General features: G+C 43.3%; 2 protein-coding genes across 3 annotated transcripts in view; one reads left to right on the top strand and one right to left on the bottom strand.

Annotated features, from left to right (window-relative positions):
• The window catches only part of LOC309564435 (uncharacterized protein), a gene marked incomplete at its 5' end in the record, with an annotated part of 253,943 nt that extends 238,399 nt beyond the window's left edge, over positions 1-15,544 (bottom strand). Inside the window, 4 exon segments of the mRNA XM_082269065.1 lie at positions 7,293-9,443; positions 9,552-9,800; positions 11,297-11,446; positions 15,506-15,544. Of these exon segments, the coding sequence (XP_082125191.1) occupies positions 7,293-9,443; positions 9,552-9,800; positions 11,297-11,446; positions 15,506-15,544 (2,589 nt within the window).
• Positions 1-18,244, top strand: part of LOC309562677 (uncharacterized protein) — a 420,285-nt gene that overhangs the window by 334,113 nt on the left and 67,928 nt on the right. The gene's annotated exons all lie outside the window — the stretch shown is intronic.

Genomic DNA, 18,244 nt, shown 5'->3' with positions numbered 1-18,244 from the left:
ATGGTAGGTGAAAGGACAGTCAGGTGAATCCTCTGGTTGATGTGTAGTCATCCCCTAATCACGGCAGCGCCGTGTTGACTGCTCCCCACTGGTAACCGTAGGGCTGGCTGTACGGTAGATGGAGACCCAAAAAGAGGCTTGGATAGCAGAAGGTCTGGCGGCGTGGCTGGGTGACGTCACCGGGATGCGACGCGTTTCAGTGCGTGCTACAAGTAGTATGGCAGCCGCGCTCCTTCTTCACAGCAAGATCCAGGCCTTCTGCTATCCAAGCCTCGTTTTGGGTCTTCATCTACTGTACAGCCGGCCCTACGGTTACCAGCGAGGAGCAGTCCACACGGCGTTTCCGTGCTAGGGGATGACTACACGTCAACCGGAGGATTCACCTGACTGTCCTTTCACTTACCATGTTCATCTACATCTACTCCATGTGAGTTGCTATAGTTATTGTGCATTAAAGTATTACAGTCTACACTTAGAGGTCTACTGGAACCTTGGCTTGTTCCCATTTGATGGCAGCCCTAAAGCCCCGTACACACAATAAGAAATTCGGAAAGGGAAAATTCCTCCGACGACCGATCTGCCGATTTTCGGATTGTTAGTATGGTGCTTTTCAACAGCCAACTCCGACTTTTCGGCTGACAAAATCCTGATGTGCAGGCTATAAAATTTTTGTTGTCCGCAATACAACGTCCGATTTTCATCTCATTAGTACAGATTTCGACGGAAAAAATCTTAAGAGCAAGACTAGGCATGCCCAGAGACGAAAGAACACATACAAAGCAATCCAACACATGACATCACTTCTGAAGTAGAATTCTGTCGTACGGGAAAATTCGTATGAAAATAACCTCTTCACTTTCCACATCAGACTAGCATGCCACAAAAAACGGACGACCGGTAGGCGGAAATTCGTAGCGTGTGTACGGGGCTTAAGTCTGTGGACTTTCCATCTTTGCCACACCACCATTTAACACTCCTTTTCTCAAGGACCTTGTAAGAGACTTTTAATGGACTTATTTCAGGCCTGCAGCTAATGCACCTGCTAACCCTCGTTGATTAGGTTTTTGCTTTGGAGTGACGTACTGTACATCTTTTTTCGGCCCATCTACTAATGTAAATATATATATACTTTTATATTCATAGTTGTAAATTAAAAATATGAACTGTTTCTTCATTTAGTGTCTATTACTTACTTGTGTCCATATGTAGAGAAGGTTCCTCCTGTTTACTTTCCATAATCATCTCCTCCTCCTCCATAGACCGTTGATCTCCACTCACCAACCTCTCTTCTTCTTCCTCTTTAACCTCAACTTTGATGTCTTTCAGCTCCTCCCCCTAAACCCCAAGATAATAGAAAAGGAATAAGAAATTGCATAGAAGAATGTCCTCTCGTAGAACTATTTTCAAGTTTGTTTTCCCCAGCCCCATCTACCTGATCATTCTCTTTATAGGTGAGATCTTCCTGGGTGGAATCCCGAGAATACAGAGGACCTCTCTCCTCCATAGACTGCCGATCTCCACTCACCAATCTCTCTTCTTCTTCCTCTTTAACTTCAACTTTGATGGCTTTCCGTTCTTCACCCTAAAAGCCGAAGATTATAGAAAACATTTATAAAAAGAATTACATAGCTTAGACTATATTTTAGGTCTACATGCTCAGTCCCATCTACCTGATGATGGTGGGGGATGGTGTGACCTTCCTGTGTGGAATCCCGGGAATACAGAGGACGGGGACATCTCTCTGGTGAGTTCCCATTACTGGATCCATCTGTAGGAAACACACACACTGAGTGAATACATTGTTTCTATGTGTTTATCAGATGATGAGGGATCTAGGTGGATCCTCCGTACTGCTCTCTCCTTTACAATAAAGTCTCCTCTTACCCGGTGATGTGAGGGGCGGCTGATTCTCCATCTTGACGTCCTTGTAGAGATCCTTGTGTCTTTCTAAATGTCCCCAGAATCCTCCTCACCTCCTCCTGATCTATACGGGACGCTCCTCTGTTGACGGACAATAAACAGAGAATTATCTGGACTGTACTGGGATGAATAATGTCTGCTTAGTTCCTCTATAGTCCCTTCATAATTCCTGCTTAGTTCCTCCATAGTTCCTACTTAGGTCACCCATAGTTCCTACTTACATCTATCATAATTTCTGCTTAGTTCCTCCCTAGTGGTTCTATATTTAGGATGTATCCAGTCTATAAACCAGAGGCTCTGGATGGACAGTTGGATAAATGGTTCCATATTTAGGATGTATCTGGTCTATAAACCAGAGGCTCTGGATGGACAGTTGGATAAATGGTTCTATATTTAGGATGTATCCGGTCTATAAACCAGAGGCTCTGGATGGACAGTTGGATAAATGGTTCTATATTTAGACAACATATATATATATGTTTTATATGTATCATCATCTGCTGGAGATAAAAGACGTCACATTGACTATGGAGGAAGAGGGCGGAACATGACGGGGGGGGGGGGTGGAGGGGTTACTGGGTGTAAATATAAAATAATATCTTATTACCTCCTCCACTGCCAGTTCCAGCAATGTCTCCTCTCTACTTCCTCCCGACTCACCTTTCACCTGGAACTTCCTGTCTGTACCTGACATCATTTCCTGTTGTTGCGTTCCACGGACAATACGGGAGATCACCACCTTGTGTTGAGTATAAATACTGCAGTCTACGTTACGTTCCATCATTTTGCCCTATGTCTGTGGTCCATTCTTCCAATAGGTTACATCAGTGTTTCTCAACTCTGGTCCTCAGGATACACTAACAGGCCAGGTTTGCAAGAAAACTGAAATACATCACAGGGGGTATCATTTGCTGCTCAGTGATTGCAGTATTCTAGTCTGTATCTCCCCAAGGTAATACCTAAAATATGGCCTGTTAGTGTGCCCTGAGGACCAATAAACCCAGTGGTCCTTCATTTATTGTCTGCCATGTCTCTTCTTAGTCGTACATATGTGACATCAGCGTAAATGATTCTTGTAGGGTTCCTCTATTTCAGGGATCCTCAAACTACGGCCCTCCAGCTGTTGCGGAACTACACATCCCATGAGGCGTTGTAAAACTCTGACGTTCCCAGACATGATGGGAATTGAACAACTTGAGGGCCGTAGTTTGAAGACCCCCTACTCTATTTCATGGATGTTCCATCTTCTGGTTATTTCGAAGAGATGGAACTTCCTCTTCTCTCCGGGGATTCCAGACTTGTTTCTGGTAAGTGCTCAGTGTATAGAGTAGAGCCCAGATCTGAGTCCTCAGCCCTGACCAGCTGATTACAGAACAGATTTATACCACAGATGGGAACTTTCATTTTTCTTGCCGAAGGAGTCTACCACCAGGAATGAATGTAGTAGGAGAGGATAGGTGGAACTTAGAAGTTAGCACACCCAATCTCTTTTGGCGTTTACTATGTCCTCTGGTGGCTTTTTCCCCACAGCCACCAATTTTTACGTCCTTACGGACAGAAAGTAACTACAGTAGGGAAAATAATGATTTGCTCTCCTGCAGATTTTGTAAGTTTGCCCACTTACGAAGAAATGAAGGGTGTATAATTTTTATCATAGGTGTATTGTAAATAAAAGAAAAGAATATCAACCAAAAATCCGGGTAAAAACACATGATACAAATGTTATATATTGAGTTGCAGTTCAGTGAGTAAAATAAGTAGTTGATCCCCAAGCAAAACATGACTTAGTGCTTGGTGGAGAAATCCACAGAGGTCAGACGTTTCTTGTAGTTGGTGGCCAGGTTTGCTCACATCTCAGGAGGGATTTTGGTCCACTCTTCTTTACGAATCTTCTCTAAATCCTTAAGGTTTCTCAGCTGTTGGCTGGCAACTCGAAGTTTCAGCTCCCTCCATAAATTGTCTATAGGATTAAGGTCTGGAGACTGGCTAGGCCACTCCATGACCTTAATGTGCTTCTTCTTGAGCCACTCTATTGTTGCCTTGGCGGTATGATGGGGGCGCTGTCATGCTGGAAGACCCATCCATGACCCATCTTCAGTGTTCTGGCTGAAGGAAGAAGGTTCTCATCCAAGATTTTACCATACATGACACCGTCCATTGGCCCCTCAACGCGGCAAAGTCAGCCTGTACCTTAGCAGAGAAACAGCCCCAAAGCATCATATTTCCACCTCCGTGCTGGACTGTAGGGATGGTGACTGTAGGGATGGTGTTCTTAGGGTCATAGTCAGGAATTTTCTTCCTCCAAACTCGGCGAGTTGAGTTCATGTCAAAGAGCTCAATTTTGGTCTCATCTGACCACAGCACCTTCTCCCGAAACCTTCTCTGAATCATATAGATGTTCATTGGCATGACTGTACATGTGCCTTCTTGAGGAGGGGGACTCACCGTGTTTGGAGGAACAAAAATGCTGACTATAACCCTAAGAACACCATTATATATATATATATATATATATATATATATATATATCAATTTCTTTCTTTTTATTTATTTATTTCCTATTATTTATTTATTTATTTTTTAAATTTTATTTACATTTTTTACTAAGAGTTAGTGGGATGAGTGGGTGATCATAGGGGTGATCAAAGATTTTTTTCTTTACACTTTATTATTTATTTAATTATATATATATATATACTGTATATAAATATACATATATATATATATATATATATATATATATATATATATATATATATATATATATATATATATATAGAAAAGGGAATGCCAAGGCAGTTTGGGGAATTTTATTACATTGGACATCATAACTGAGGTATGCCTTGGCATTCCCTTTTATATATATATATGTATATATATATATATATATATATATATAGATAGAAAAAAATATATTTTTATTTATTTATTTCCTATTATTTATTTATTTTTTTGTAAATTTTATTTACATTTTTTACTAAGAGTTAGTGAGATGAGTGGGTGATCATAGGGGTGATCAGAGATTTTTTTCTTTACACTTTATTATTTATTTTATTATATATATACTGTATATATATATATATATATATATATATATATATATATATATATATATATATATATATAGAAAAGGGAATGCCAAGGTAGTTTGGGGAATTTTATTACATTGGACATCATAACTGAGGTATGCCTTGGCATTCCCTTTCATATATATATATATATATATATAGAATAAAATATTTTTATTTATTTATTTCCTATTATTTATTTATTTATTTTTTTGTAAATTTTATTTACATTTTTTACTAAGAGTTAGTGAGATGAGTGGGTGATCATAGGGGTGATCAGAGATTTTTTTCTTTACACTTTATTATTTATTTTATTATATATATACTGTATATATATATATATATATATATATATATATATATATATATATATATATATATATATATATATATATATATATATATATATATATATATAGAAAAGGGAATGCCAAGGTAGTTTGGGGAATTTTATTACATTGGACATCATAACTGAGGTATGCCTTGGCATTCCCTTTTATATATATATATATATATATATATATATATATATATATATATATAGAATAAAATATTTTTATTTATTTATTTCCTATTATTTATTTATTTATTTTTTTGTAAATTTTATTTACATTTTTTACTAAGAGTTAGTGGGATGAGTGGGTGATCATAGGGGTGATCAGAGATTTTTTTCTTTACACTTTATTATTTATTTTATTATATATATATAAAAAGGGAATGCCAAGGCATACCTCAGTTTGGGGAATTTTTTATTACATTGGACATCAAAACTGAGGTATGCCTTGGCATTCCCTTATATATATATATGTGTATATGTGTATATGTATATATATATATATATAGATATATATATATATATATATATATCTATATAATAAAATAAATAAAAACAAAGTGTAAAGAAAAAAAATCTCTGATCACCCCTATGATCACCCACTCATCTCACTCACTCATAGTAAAAAATGTAAATAAAATTTACAAAAAAAAATAAAAAAAATAATAGGAAATAAATAAATAAAAATTAAAAAAAAAAAATGTTTGAAAAATGTTCTTTAACATACTGTCACCAGTCAGTGTCCCTGATCACCGCCGTACCAGTTATATAGTGACGCTGTACTGCACTGGTGACAGCATGTAAAAAAAAAAATTGTGAAAAAAAAAATTGTGAAAAAAAATATTGTGAAAAAAAAAATGATTTAGATTCTTTATTTTCCGTTTCAATATATTTATTGAAAGTTTTTTTTTTCCAAAGAGGACACAAATTTTAGGCAAAGAATGACATCAAGAATAGGGTCCACAACGCAGGTGGAACATACATATCAAAATATTAAGAACAAATATAAAAAGGGTCCAAATATTATACCCAGTGGTGGGATTCAAAAATTTTAGTAACCAGTTCCGACTTTGAGTTAGGGGTCCGGTCTGTCCGCCGCAATGTCGCAGTCCCGCTAAAAATAGCAGATCACTAGTAAAAAAAAAAAAAAATGACATAAATCTTTCCCGTAGTTTGTAGATGCGATAACTTTTGTGCAAACCAATCAAAATACGCTTATTGCAATTTTTTTTTTACCCAAAAAGGTTTAGCAGAATACAAATCGGCCTAAAATGATAAAAAAAAATTGATTTGTGTGAGTTTCACCACCTCAGGGGTCTCATCATCCCCGTCGGGCAGCAGTAGGTCCCCCGGGACTCCCTGTAGGCAAAGAGTTCCTGGTGGGAGATAGCCACGGAGAAGCCTTAAGGTAAGAAGGGGTCCCTGTCCCCAGGGGAGAAGGGGTCCCTGTCCCAAGGGGAGAAGGGGTCCCTGTCCCCAGGGGAGATGGGGTCCGTGCCCCCAGGAAAGATAGAGTCCCTGTCCCCAGGGGAGAAGGGATCCCTGTCCCCAGGGGAGATGGGGTCCCTGTCCCCAGGAAAGATAGAGTCCCTGTCCCCAGGGGAGAAGGGGTCCCTTTCCCCAGGGGAGATGGGGTCCCTGTCCCCAGGGGAGAAGGGGTCCCTGTCCCCAGGGGAGATGGGGTCCGTGCCCCCAGGAAAGATAGAGTCCCTGTCCCCAGGGGAGAAGGGATCCCTGTCCCCAGGGGAGATGGGGTCCCTGTCCCCAGGAAAGATAGAGTCCCTGTCCCCAGGGGAGAAGGGGTCCCTGTCCCCAGGGGAGATGGGGTCCCTGTCCCCAGGAGAGATGGGGTCCCTGTCCCCAGGGGAGAAGGGTCCCTGTACCCAGAAAAGAAGGGGTACAGGGACTGATTCAAACGTGGTCAGCAAGCGGCCATTATACAGTTATAAGAAGCATCACTTGATGTGAACTCTCTGGTGTCTGAGCACACTTCTTTGGCTTGCAAAGCTTTTCCCGCACTCTGAACACGAGAAAGGGCGTTCGCCCGTGTGAGTTTTCTGGTGCTTCAGAAGGGTTCCCTTTTCGGTGAAACACTTCCCGCACTCTGCGCACGAGAAAGGGCGCTCGCCCTTGTGAGTTCTCTGGTGCGCGTAAAGGTGCTGCAGCTGAATGAAGCCTTTCCCGCACGCTGAACACGAGTAACGACGCTCGCCCGTGTGGCTTCTCTGGTGTATAAGAAGGTATTGCCTCTGGGTGAAACATTTCCCGCACTCCAAACATGGAAAGGGGCGCTCGTCCGTGTGCGTCCTCTGGTGTCTAAGAAGATTTCCTTTCGCAGCGAAACGTCTCCCGCACTCCGGACATGGAAAAGGGCGCTCGTCCCTGTGTGTCATCTGGTGTCTGAGAAGGTTTCCTTTCTCGGTGAAACGTTTCCCGCACTCTGAGCATGAAAAGGGAGACTGGTTTGTGTGACTTTTCTGGTGTTTAAGAAGGTGGTCTAGCCTAGAGAAACATTTCCCGCACTCGGAACATGAAAAAGGACGCTCACCCGTGTGAATTCTCTGGTGTCTGAGAAGCTTTCCTTTATCGCTGAAACATTTCCCGCACTCTGTACATGAAAAAGGAAGCTCATCCAAGTGGTTTCCCTGGTGTCTGAGAAGCTTTCCTTTATCAGTGTAACTTTTCCCGCACTCTGAACATGAAAAAGGACGCTCCCCCGTGTGAATTCTCTGGTGCTTGAGAAGCTTTGCTTTATCAATGAAATCTTTCCCGCACTCTGAACATGAAAAAGGACGTTCCCCCGTGTGAATTCTCTGGTGTATGAGAAGTTTTCCTTTATCAATGAAACGTTTCCCGCACTCTGTACATAAAAAAGGAAGCTCATCCAAGTGACCTCTCTGGTGCAAACGATGTGCAGTTTTGTCAGCAAAACACTTCCCGCACTCTGAACAACAAAAAGGACGCTCGCCCGTGTGTTTTCTCTGATGTGTAATAAGGTGTTGCATCCTAATAAAACATTTCCCACACTCTGAACATGGAAACGGACGCTCACCAGTGTGGATTCTCTGGTGTTTATCAAGCTCTCCTTTGTGATCGCAACATTTCCCGCACTCTGAACACGAGTAAGGATACACACCGGTATGAATTCTCTGGTGCCTGAGAAGGCTGTTTCGTGAAATGAAAGATTTCCCGCACTCTGAGCATGAAAAAGGATACTCGCACGTGTGAATTCTCTGGTGTATAAGAAGGTCCCCTTTCTGAATAAAACGTTTCCCGCACTCTGAACATGAAAAAGGAAGCTCACCCGTATGAATTCTCCGGTGTCTGTTAAGTGTTGCATTGTCAGCAAAACATTTCCCGCACTCTGAACATGAAAAAGGAAGCTCACCCGTATGAATTCTCTGGTGTCTGTTAAGTGTTCCTTTGTCAGCGAAACATTTCCCGCACTCTGAACATGAAAAAGGACGCTCCCCGGTGTGAAGTTTCTGGTGTTTTTGAAGTTGTTCTATCTTCCTGAAACCTTTTCCGCACTCTGAGCATGAAAAAAGATACCCACCAGTCGGACAGCTCTGCTGTTTAGGTTGTGGTTTGCTTTCATTGTGAGATCTTTCGCAATCTGAAGGGGACAACGAAGGCTCTAAGGTGTGGCCTTCAACACATACAGAAGATTCCTTGGGATTGGATGGATCTGTTGATCTCTCCACACTGTAAGACCTTAGATGGACATCTGAAGTCATAGTATGGGGTTTATCAGAAGATTCCTCGGGATTAGAAGGATCCATTGATCGTAGATGGTCATCTGAGGTCGTAGTATGGGGTTTATCAGATGATTCCTCGGGATTAGAAGGATCCATTGATCGTAGATGGTCATCTGAAGTCATTGTATGGGGTTTATCAGATGATTCCTCGGGATTAGAAGGATCCATTGATCTTAGATGGACATCAAAAGTCATAGTATGGGGTTTATCAGAAGATTCCTCGGGATTAGAAGGATCCATTGATCGTAGATGGTCATCTGAGGTCGTAGTATGGGGTTTATCAGATGATTCCTCGGGATTAGAAGGATCCATTGGTCTTAGATGGACATCGAAGTTCGTAGTATGGAATTTATCAGAAGATTCCTCAGGATTAGAAGGATCCATTGATCTTAGATGGACATCTGAGGTCATAGTATGGGGTTTATCAGATGATTCCTCGGGATTAGAAGGATCCATTGATCTTAGATGGACATTTGAGGTCATAGTATGGGATATATCAGGAGATTCCTCAGGATTAGAAGGATCCATTGATCGTAGATGGTCATCTGAGGTCGTAGTATGAGATTTATCAGAAGATTCCTCAGGATTAGAAGGATCCATTGGCCCCTCCAGATGGTAAGGTCGGTGATCTGTGGTTGGAGTAATGGGATCTTCTCCTGGAGAACATTGTGTGATGTCATCATCTTCTGCCTTGAAATCTGGAGGTGAAATAGAATCTCCCTCCGAGGGATTCAGAAGGAAATGTCCATCTGTAAGAAAACCAATTTTAAATAAAGATTAAAAATATTTTTATAGTCTTGCAATTAGAAGTCATACTGTAAATGTTGGTCCAGCAAATTGGGTCAAACTGTATATGAGATCATTGGGAGCCGCTGAAGGTTAAGGATTGTGTCTACTGTTTTCCCTTTGGGCTGAAAGCCTGATATACACTATTACCAAAAGTATTGGGACGCCGACCTTTACACGCACATGAACTTTAATGGCATCCCAGTCTTAGTCCGTAGGGTTCAATATTAAGTTGGCCCACCCTTTGCAGCTATAGCAGCTTCAACTCTTCTGGGAAGGCCGTCCACAAGGTTTAGGAGTGTCTATGGGAATGTTTGACCATTCTTCCAGAAGCGAATTTGTGAGGTCAGGATGAGAAGGCCTGGCGCTCTAATTCTTCCCAAAGGTGTCCTATTGGGTTGTGGTCAGGACGCTGGGCAGGCCAGTCAAGTTCCTCCACCCCAAACTCGCTCATCCATGTCTTTGTAGACCTTCCTTCGTCCACTGGTGTGCAGTCATGTTGGAACAGGAAGGGGCCATCCCCAAGCTCTTCCCACAAAGTTGGGAGCATGAAATTGTCCAAAATGTCTTGGTGTGCTGACGCCTTAAGAGTTCCCTTCACTGGAACTAAAGCCCCGTACACACGCGTCGATAATTGGCCGTGAATTTTCGGCCAACGTCCGTTTCGGCTTCTTAGTATGATGCTTCCGACAACCGACTCCGACTTTTCGGCCGAAAAAAATCTGGTGTGCAGGCTATAAAATTTTTGTTGGCCGTCAACACAGCGGCCGATTTTCCGTCAGTCAGTACAGATTTCGGCAGACAAAAATCTCAGAGAAGAAAAAACACATGGAAAGGAAACCAGCACATGACATCACTTCTGAAGTAGATTTTTGTTGGCCGAGAAAATTTGTGTGCAGTCTAGGCACTTTCCAACCAACACAACAACACTGGACAAAAGACGGCCGATCGGTCGGCCGATAATCGTTGCGTCTGTACGAGGCATAAGGGGCCAAGCCCAACCCCTGAAAAACAACCCCACACCATAATCCCCCCTCCACCAAATGATTTTGGCAGGCGTTCCAATACTTTTGGTAATATAATGTACGTCCTTTTTTCGACCCATCTACGAATGTAAATATATATACTTTATACTCATAGAAATAAAAAAAAAAATGTGAACTGTTTTTATATCTAGTATTTAATTCTTACTTGTGTCCATATGTAGAGAAGATTCCTCCTGTTTACTTTCCATAATCATCTCCGCCTCCTCCATAGACTGCTGATCTCCACTCACCAACCTCTCTTCTTCTTCCTCTTTAACCTCAACTTTGACGTCTTTCAGCTCCTCACCCTAAACCCCAAGATAATAGGAAAGGAATAAGAAATGACATAGAAGAATGTCCTCTCGTAGAACTATTTTCAAGTTCGTTTTCCCCAGTCCCATCTACCTGATCATTCTCTTTATAGGTGAGATCTTCCTGGGTGGAATCCCGAGAATACAGAGGACCTGTCTCCTCCATAGACTGCCGATCTCCACTCACCAATCTCTCTTCTTCTTCCTCTTTAACTTCAACTTTGATGGCTTTCCGTTCTTCACCCTGAACCCCAAAGATGACAGAACACATTCTCAAATAGGAACAAGAGATTACATAAAAGAATATCCTCTCGTAGTTTAAGGTCTACCTGATGATGGTGAGGGATGGTGTGACCTTCCTGTGTGGAATCCCGGGAATACAGAGGACGGGGACATCTCTCTGGTGGGTTCCCATTACTGGATCCATCTGTAGGAAACACACACACTGACTGAATACATTGTTTCTATGTGTTTATCAGATGATGGGGGATCTAGGTGGATCCTCCGTACTGCTCTCTCCTTTACAATAAAGTCTCCTCTTACCCGGTGATGTGAGGGGCGGCTGATTCTCCATCATGACGTCCTTGTAGAGATCCTTGTGTCCTTCTAAATACTCCCACTCCTCCATGGAGAAATAGACAGTGACATCCTGACACCTTATAGGAACCTGACACACACAATGATACAGTCACCATCCAGACACATCCCTTGTCTGTTACTGGATAATGTCCCAGAATTCCCAGCACCGCTCACCTCTCCTGTCAGCAGCTCCATCATCTTCTTGGTGACTTCTAGAATCTTCTTCACACTGTCTCTTTTGGGTTTCATTGAATGAGGTGGAGGCACTATGATGGTTAAATGGTCACTTGACTCCGTTGAAGGGCATTTCTGTTTGTAAGAAGCAACAACGTTATGTTACCCTCCCAGAATCCTCCTCACCTCTCCGGTCAGGTCTGTGTTTTAATAATAAAGATAAGAGTGATGTCATGTGACCTCCCAGAATCCTCCTCACCTCTCCGGTCAGGTCTGTGTTTTATTAATAGAGATAAGAGTGATGTCATGTGACCTCCCAGAATCCTCCTCACCTCTACAGTCAGGTGTGTCCATTATTAATAGGGATAAGAGTGATATCATGTGACCTCCCAGAATCCTCCTCACCTCTCTGCTCAGGTCTGTTTTATTAATAGAGATAAGAGTGATGTCATGTGACCTCCCAGAATCCTCCTCACCCCTCCGGTCAGGTCTGTGTTTTAATAATAGAGATAAGAGTGATGTCATGTGACCTCCCAGAATCCTCCTCACCTCTCCGGTCAGGTCTGTGTTTTATTAATAGAGATAAGAGTGATGTCATGTGACCTCCCAGAATCCTCCTCACCTCTACAGTCAGGTGTGTCCATTATTAATAGGGATAAGAGTGATGTCATGTGACCTCCCAGAATCCTCCTCACCTCTCCGGTCAGGTCTGTGTTCTATTAATAGAGATAAGAGTGATGTCATGTGACCTCCCAGAATCCTCCTCACCTCTCCGGTCAGCAGGTAGATGATCTCCAGGGTGAGGTTTAGTATCCTTTCGGTCATGTGACTCCGGTCCTCCTCCATCCTCACTGATGGGATCATGTGATCCATACAAGATCTCTGTAGATGGATAGTATATAGCGGCCTCACTGATCATTAGGACTCACAGACTAGTAGAGATTAATATTAATCCCTCTCTGTAAATGTGAAGGAAGCTTATAACTGTGTCGTGTGAATAAATACCAAATTTATTCAGCATTTCATGTCCATTCACACTACCGTGACTTGTCAGCCTGACAAGTCGCGGTTCGTCGCGGTCCATGCAGTGCTACAGGACCCGTTCTGATAGGAGTGACACAAGTCGCTCCGACTTAGAAAAAGGGTCCTGTACTACTTCGGGGTGACCTCGGAGCGACTTGCATAGACATTCCTTATATGAAGTCTGTGCAAGTCGCGCCGAAGTCGGAGCGACCTAGTGTGAACCGGCACTAAAACCTTGAGTGTTAGCAAAAATACTAAAACAAAAAACCAAGATGCCCAAAATTGTAAATGTGTTTAAGCAGAGATTGATACACCACCGGTAAATCTTCGGTGAAAGTCACATTCGCTGAAAATACTTCTAATCATTCTCATATCTGTGTACGTGGGGTCCTATGGAAGGTCTTTCCACATTTTTATTAATATATATTATTAAGGTAGTAAGAATTTCCATGTTTGTAGATATTGTACGTCCATATAGTGGAATTTATGGCTCCATATTTAGGTGTATCTTTTATTTAACCCATTTATATGTAAGAGGGGAGGCCAATAAGTTCTTAACCTCACCAAGATCCAGGTGCTCTAGGGATCTGAAATTTAGTCCACTAACTCTTCCTTCTCCACATATCCACCTCCTATGGTTACACACTTCTCACATCTGTGGAACAGACCTTTAATACCATCTGTGTAGAACAGCCTTTCTCAACGTTTTCAACGTGGAGGAACCCTTGAAATAATTTTCAGGTCTCAGAGAAACCCCTGCTAAAAATGACTATATTTACAACTCATGATATAGTAGTGTGATGGTCGGTGGGATGAATGCTTCTTACACTTGTGGACATTGGGAAGAGTTACCTTCTTCCAGATAGCTAAAAAGATCAATGGTGTCAGTGGGAACTTATCTGAGAGGCAGAAATTGCTCATTGCTCAAGGAACCCCTAGCAACCTCTGGAGGAACCCTACACTTCCACGGAACCCTGGTTGAAAACCACTGGCGTAGAAGTATGGGAAGAGTTACCTTCTTCCAGATAGCCAAAAAGATCAATGGTGTCAGGGGAAACGTATCTGAGAGTCAGAAACTGCCCATTGTTCAAGGAACCCCTAGCAACCTCTGGAGGAACCCTAGGCTTCCATGGAACCCTGGTTGAGAAACACTGCTCTAGGGATCTGAAGTTTAGTCCACTAACTCTTCCTTCTCTACATATCCACCTCCTATGGTTACACACTTCTCACATCTGTGGAACAGACCTTCAATACCATCTGCGTAGAACAGCCTTTCTAAACCTCTTCAACGTGGAGGAACCCTTGAAATAATTTTCAGGCCTCAGGCAAACCCCTGCTAAAAATGACTATATTTACAACTCATGATATATTCGTGTGATGGTCGGTGGGATGAATGCTCCTTACATTTGTGGACATTGGGAAGAGTTACCTTCTTCCAGATAGCTAAAAAGATCAATGGTGTCAGTGGGAACATCTCTGAGAAGCAGAAATTGCCCATTGTTCAAGGAACCCATAGCAATCTCTGTAGGAACCCTAGTTGAGAACCACTGGCGTAGAAGTATGGGAAGAGTTACCTTCTTCCAGATAGCTAACAAGATCAATGGTGTCAGTGGGAACTTATCTGAGAGGCAGAAATTGCTCATTGCTCAAGGAACCCATAGAATTCCACAGAACCCTGGTTGAGAACCACTGGCATAGAAGTATGCAGATTTGTAGGAATACCAGCTGACAACGTGACCTTGCTGGATGTTGCAGCCTTTTTTGGGGGCGGGTGATGAAGCAGGTTTCAATGTTTTACTTGTTTCTTTAGTCTCAGGATCATATAATTAATATTATTCACCCGCTGGCCTGAGGATTCAAACTCACAGCCTTTCGTTTGCAAGCCCATTATTCTACCAGCTACGCCAGCGAGCTAGCTCATATAGATATACCCGGGATCATATAGATATACCCAGCTTTCATCCATGGTCACTAATCTGTTTAGAAAAGTCCTCCTCATCTTTGTGGTACACGTTTGTGCACATTCCACTCGTTGCTGTTTTTGGAAAGGTGTCAGTAACCTGGGAAACCTACTCAATTTCTCTTGGTTCTAACTATAATTCAGTACGACCTACAAAAACAAAAATTGGCATGCATATTACTAAGATATCCACCTAAAAATATGAAATATTTCAGATCCCTAGCACATCTAGAACATGATGAGGGTAAGAAGAACTTATTGGCCTCCCCTCGTATTATCATCTGCTGGAGATAAAAGACGTCACAGTGACTATGGGATGAACAGGACAGAACATGACGGGAGGGGGTTACTGGGTGTAAATAGAAAATAAGATCTTATACCTCCTCTGCTGCCAGTTCCAGCAATGTCTTCTCTCTACTTCCTCCCGTCTCACCTTTCACCCAGAACTTCCTATTTATACTCTGACATCACTTCCTGTCTGCACTTGACATCACTTCCTGTTGTTGCGTTCCACTGACAATACAGGAGATCACCACCTTGTGTTGACTATAAATACTGCAGTCTTACGTTACGTTCCATCATTCTGCCGGCTTCCTCGGGGTCCATTCTTTTATCAGGTTACATCGATGATTACACACACAGATTATACCCTACAACAGGGGTCTCAAACTGGCGGCCCTCCAGCTGTTGCGGAACTACAAGTCCCATCATGCCTCTGCCTGTGGGAGTCATGCTTGCAACCAGGGCAGCCATCAGAAAATTTGGGGCCCCTTAAACAACTTACGAACTGGGCCCCCCCGGTCTGACCACCAACATTCCCCAGGGTCCACCCCCTGGCCCTGCCACTGAATCGGCTGTAAATGGAGAGGAATACAATTTACAGCTTACCAATACATAGATGGGGTGGCTGCATTTGGCTTTTTATTTTCTGTTTTTCCCCTGGTGAACTGGTCAGTAGCACCCCCTCCAGTATTAGAGCGCCTCCACTCTGGATGAAGGAGCAACAGAGACACCTTTAGGCAGCAGTCTCCAAGACAGATCGTTTGTTTGAAAAACACCAGACTTACGAGCAGGATCACCAGGTGAAAATAAAATAAAGAAAACCTAAAAAAGAAAACTACCTCATCTAAGAATTAGTAAACTGCAATATAATAATTGTTTGCTTTAGGGTTTAATATCCCTTTAAGTAGATAAAGTTAATAAACGCATTCTGATATAATATTATACATTACATCTGTAGGTGGATGATGGGAAGGAAAGGGTTTAATAAACAGACTGGGGTAAAGCTATTTCCAGTGCTGGCAGGTGGAGAGAGGGGGGCAAGGACAAAGATGGGGGGGGGGGCAGGGAGAGAGAGAGAGGGAAGGGGCAGGGAGAGCGGGGGGGCAGAGAGAGAAAGAGGGAGGAGGGATAGAGAGAGGGCAGGGAGAGAGAGAGAGGGAAGGGGCAGAGAGAGGAGGGAAGGGACAGAGAGAGAGAGAGAGAGAGAGAGAGAGAAGAGAGGGCAGGAAGAGAGAGAGGGAAGGGGCAGGGAGAGGAGGGGAGGGACAGATAGAGAGAAGAGAGGGCAGGAAGAGAGAGAGTGAAGGGGCAGGAAGAGGGGAGGCAGGGAGAGAGAGAGAGCGGGGGATGGATAGAGAGAGGGAAGGGGCAGGGACAGAGAGAGAGGAGAGAGGGAAGGGGGAGGGAGTGAGGGGGGAAGTACAGAGAAAGAGGAGAGAGAGCAGGGAGAGAGGGAAGGGGCAGGGACAGAGAGAGAGGAGAGAGGGAAGGGGGAGGGAATGAGGGGTAGGTACAGAGAAAGAGGAGAGAGAGCAGGGAGAGAGAGAGGAGGGGAGGGACAGAGAGAGAGAAGAGATGGCAGGGAGAGAGAGAGGGAAGGGGCAGGGAGAGAGGGGGTAGGGACAGAGAGAGGGGGGAAGACAGAGAGAGAGGCAGGGAGAGAGAGGAGGGGAGGGATAGAGAGAGAGAAGGGAGGGCAGGGAGAGAGAGAAGGAAGGGGCAGGGAGAAAGAGAGATGGGGGAAGACACAGAGAGAGAGGGCAGGAAGAGAGAGAGGGAAGGGGCATAAAGAGGACCTGTCACAGACCATGCTTTCATAAGGGATGTTGTCTGATTGGCTGCATAGGAGGCCAGAGGAGAGATATGGGGTCTAATAGACCCCAAATCACTCCATAAAGAGGACCTGTCACAGCCCATGCTGTCACAAGGGATGTTGTCTGATCAGCTGTATGGGAGGCCAGAGGAGAGATCTGGGGTCTAATAGACCCCAGATCTCTCCATAAAGAGGACCTGTCACGGCCCATGCTGTCATAAGGGATGTTGTCTGAGCAACTGCATGGGACACCAGAGGAGAGATGTGGGGTCTAATAGACCCCACATCTCTCCCTAAAGAGGACCTATCACAGCCCATGCAGTCACAAAGGATATTGTCTGATCGGCTGCATGGGAGGCTAGAGGAGAGATTTGGGGTCTAATGGACCTCACATCTCTCCATAAAGAGGACTAGTCATGGCCCATGCTGTCATAATGGATGTTGTCTGATCGGCTGCATGGGAGGCCAGAGGAGAGATTTGGGGTCTAATAGAAGAGTGCCATTAATCGAGCTTGGCAGCCTTTCAAAGGGTGACACTCCTAGAAATATAGACCTTAATCGGTCCACAGCACTTAGGGAGATTAAACCCAACTAAAGCCTTTATCCCCAAAGGAATATAAGGACTCTCCTCTGTATACCTCCAACCATTAATTTAGCTTGGCAGCCTTTCGAAGGGTGACACTCCCAGAAATATAGACCTCAATGGGTCTACAGCGCTTAGGGTTAAAACCCAACCAAGGCCTTTATTTCCAAAGGAATAAAAGGACTCTCCTCTGTATACCTCCAACCATTAGACCAGCTTGGCAGCCTTATGCAGGGTGAAACTCCCAGAAATATAGAACTCAGTGGGTCCACAGCGCTTAGGGAGATTAAACCAATCCAAGGCCTTTATCTCCAAAGGAATATAAGGACTCTCCTCTTTATACCTCTAACCATGAATCCAGCTTGGCAGCCTTTCGAAGGGTGACACTCCCAGAAATATAGCCCTTAATGGGTCCACACCGCTTAGGGTTAAAACCCAACTAAAGCCTTTATCTCCAAGGGAGTATAAGGACTCTCCTCTGTATACCTCCAACCATGAATCCAACTTGGCGACCTTTCGAAGGGTGACACTCCCCATAAAACATACCAAAAGATTCGCCATAGTGTAAAAACGTAAGATATTTTATTATCGAAGTATAAAATATTGCACTTACAACAGCGCAGTGATC

This window comes from Pelophylax lessonae (genome assembly GCF_965119305.1).
Source record: "Pelophylax lessonae genome assembly, chromosome: 9".
Lineage (NCBI taxonomy): Eukaryota > Metazoa > Chordata > Amphibia > Anura > Ranidae > Pelophylax > Pelophylax lessonae.
This window is presented reverse-complemented; position numbering and strand designations above follow the sequence as displayed.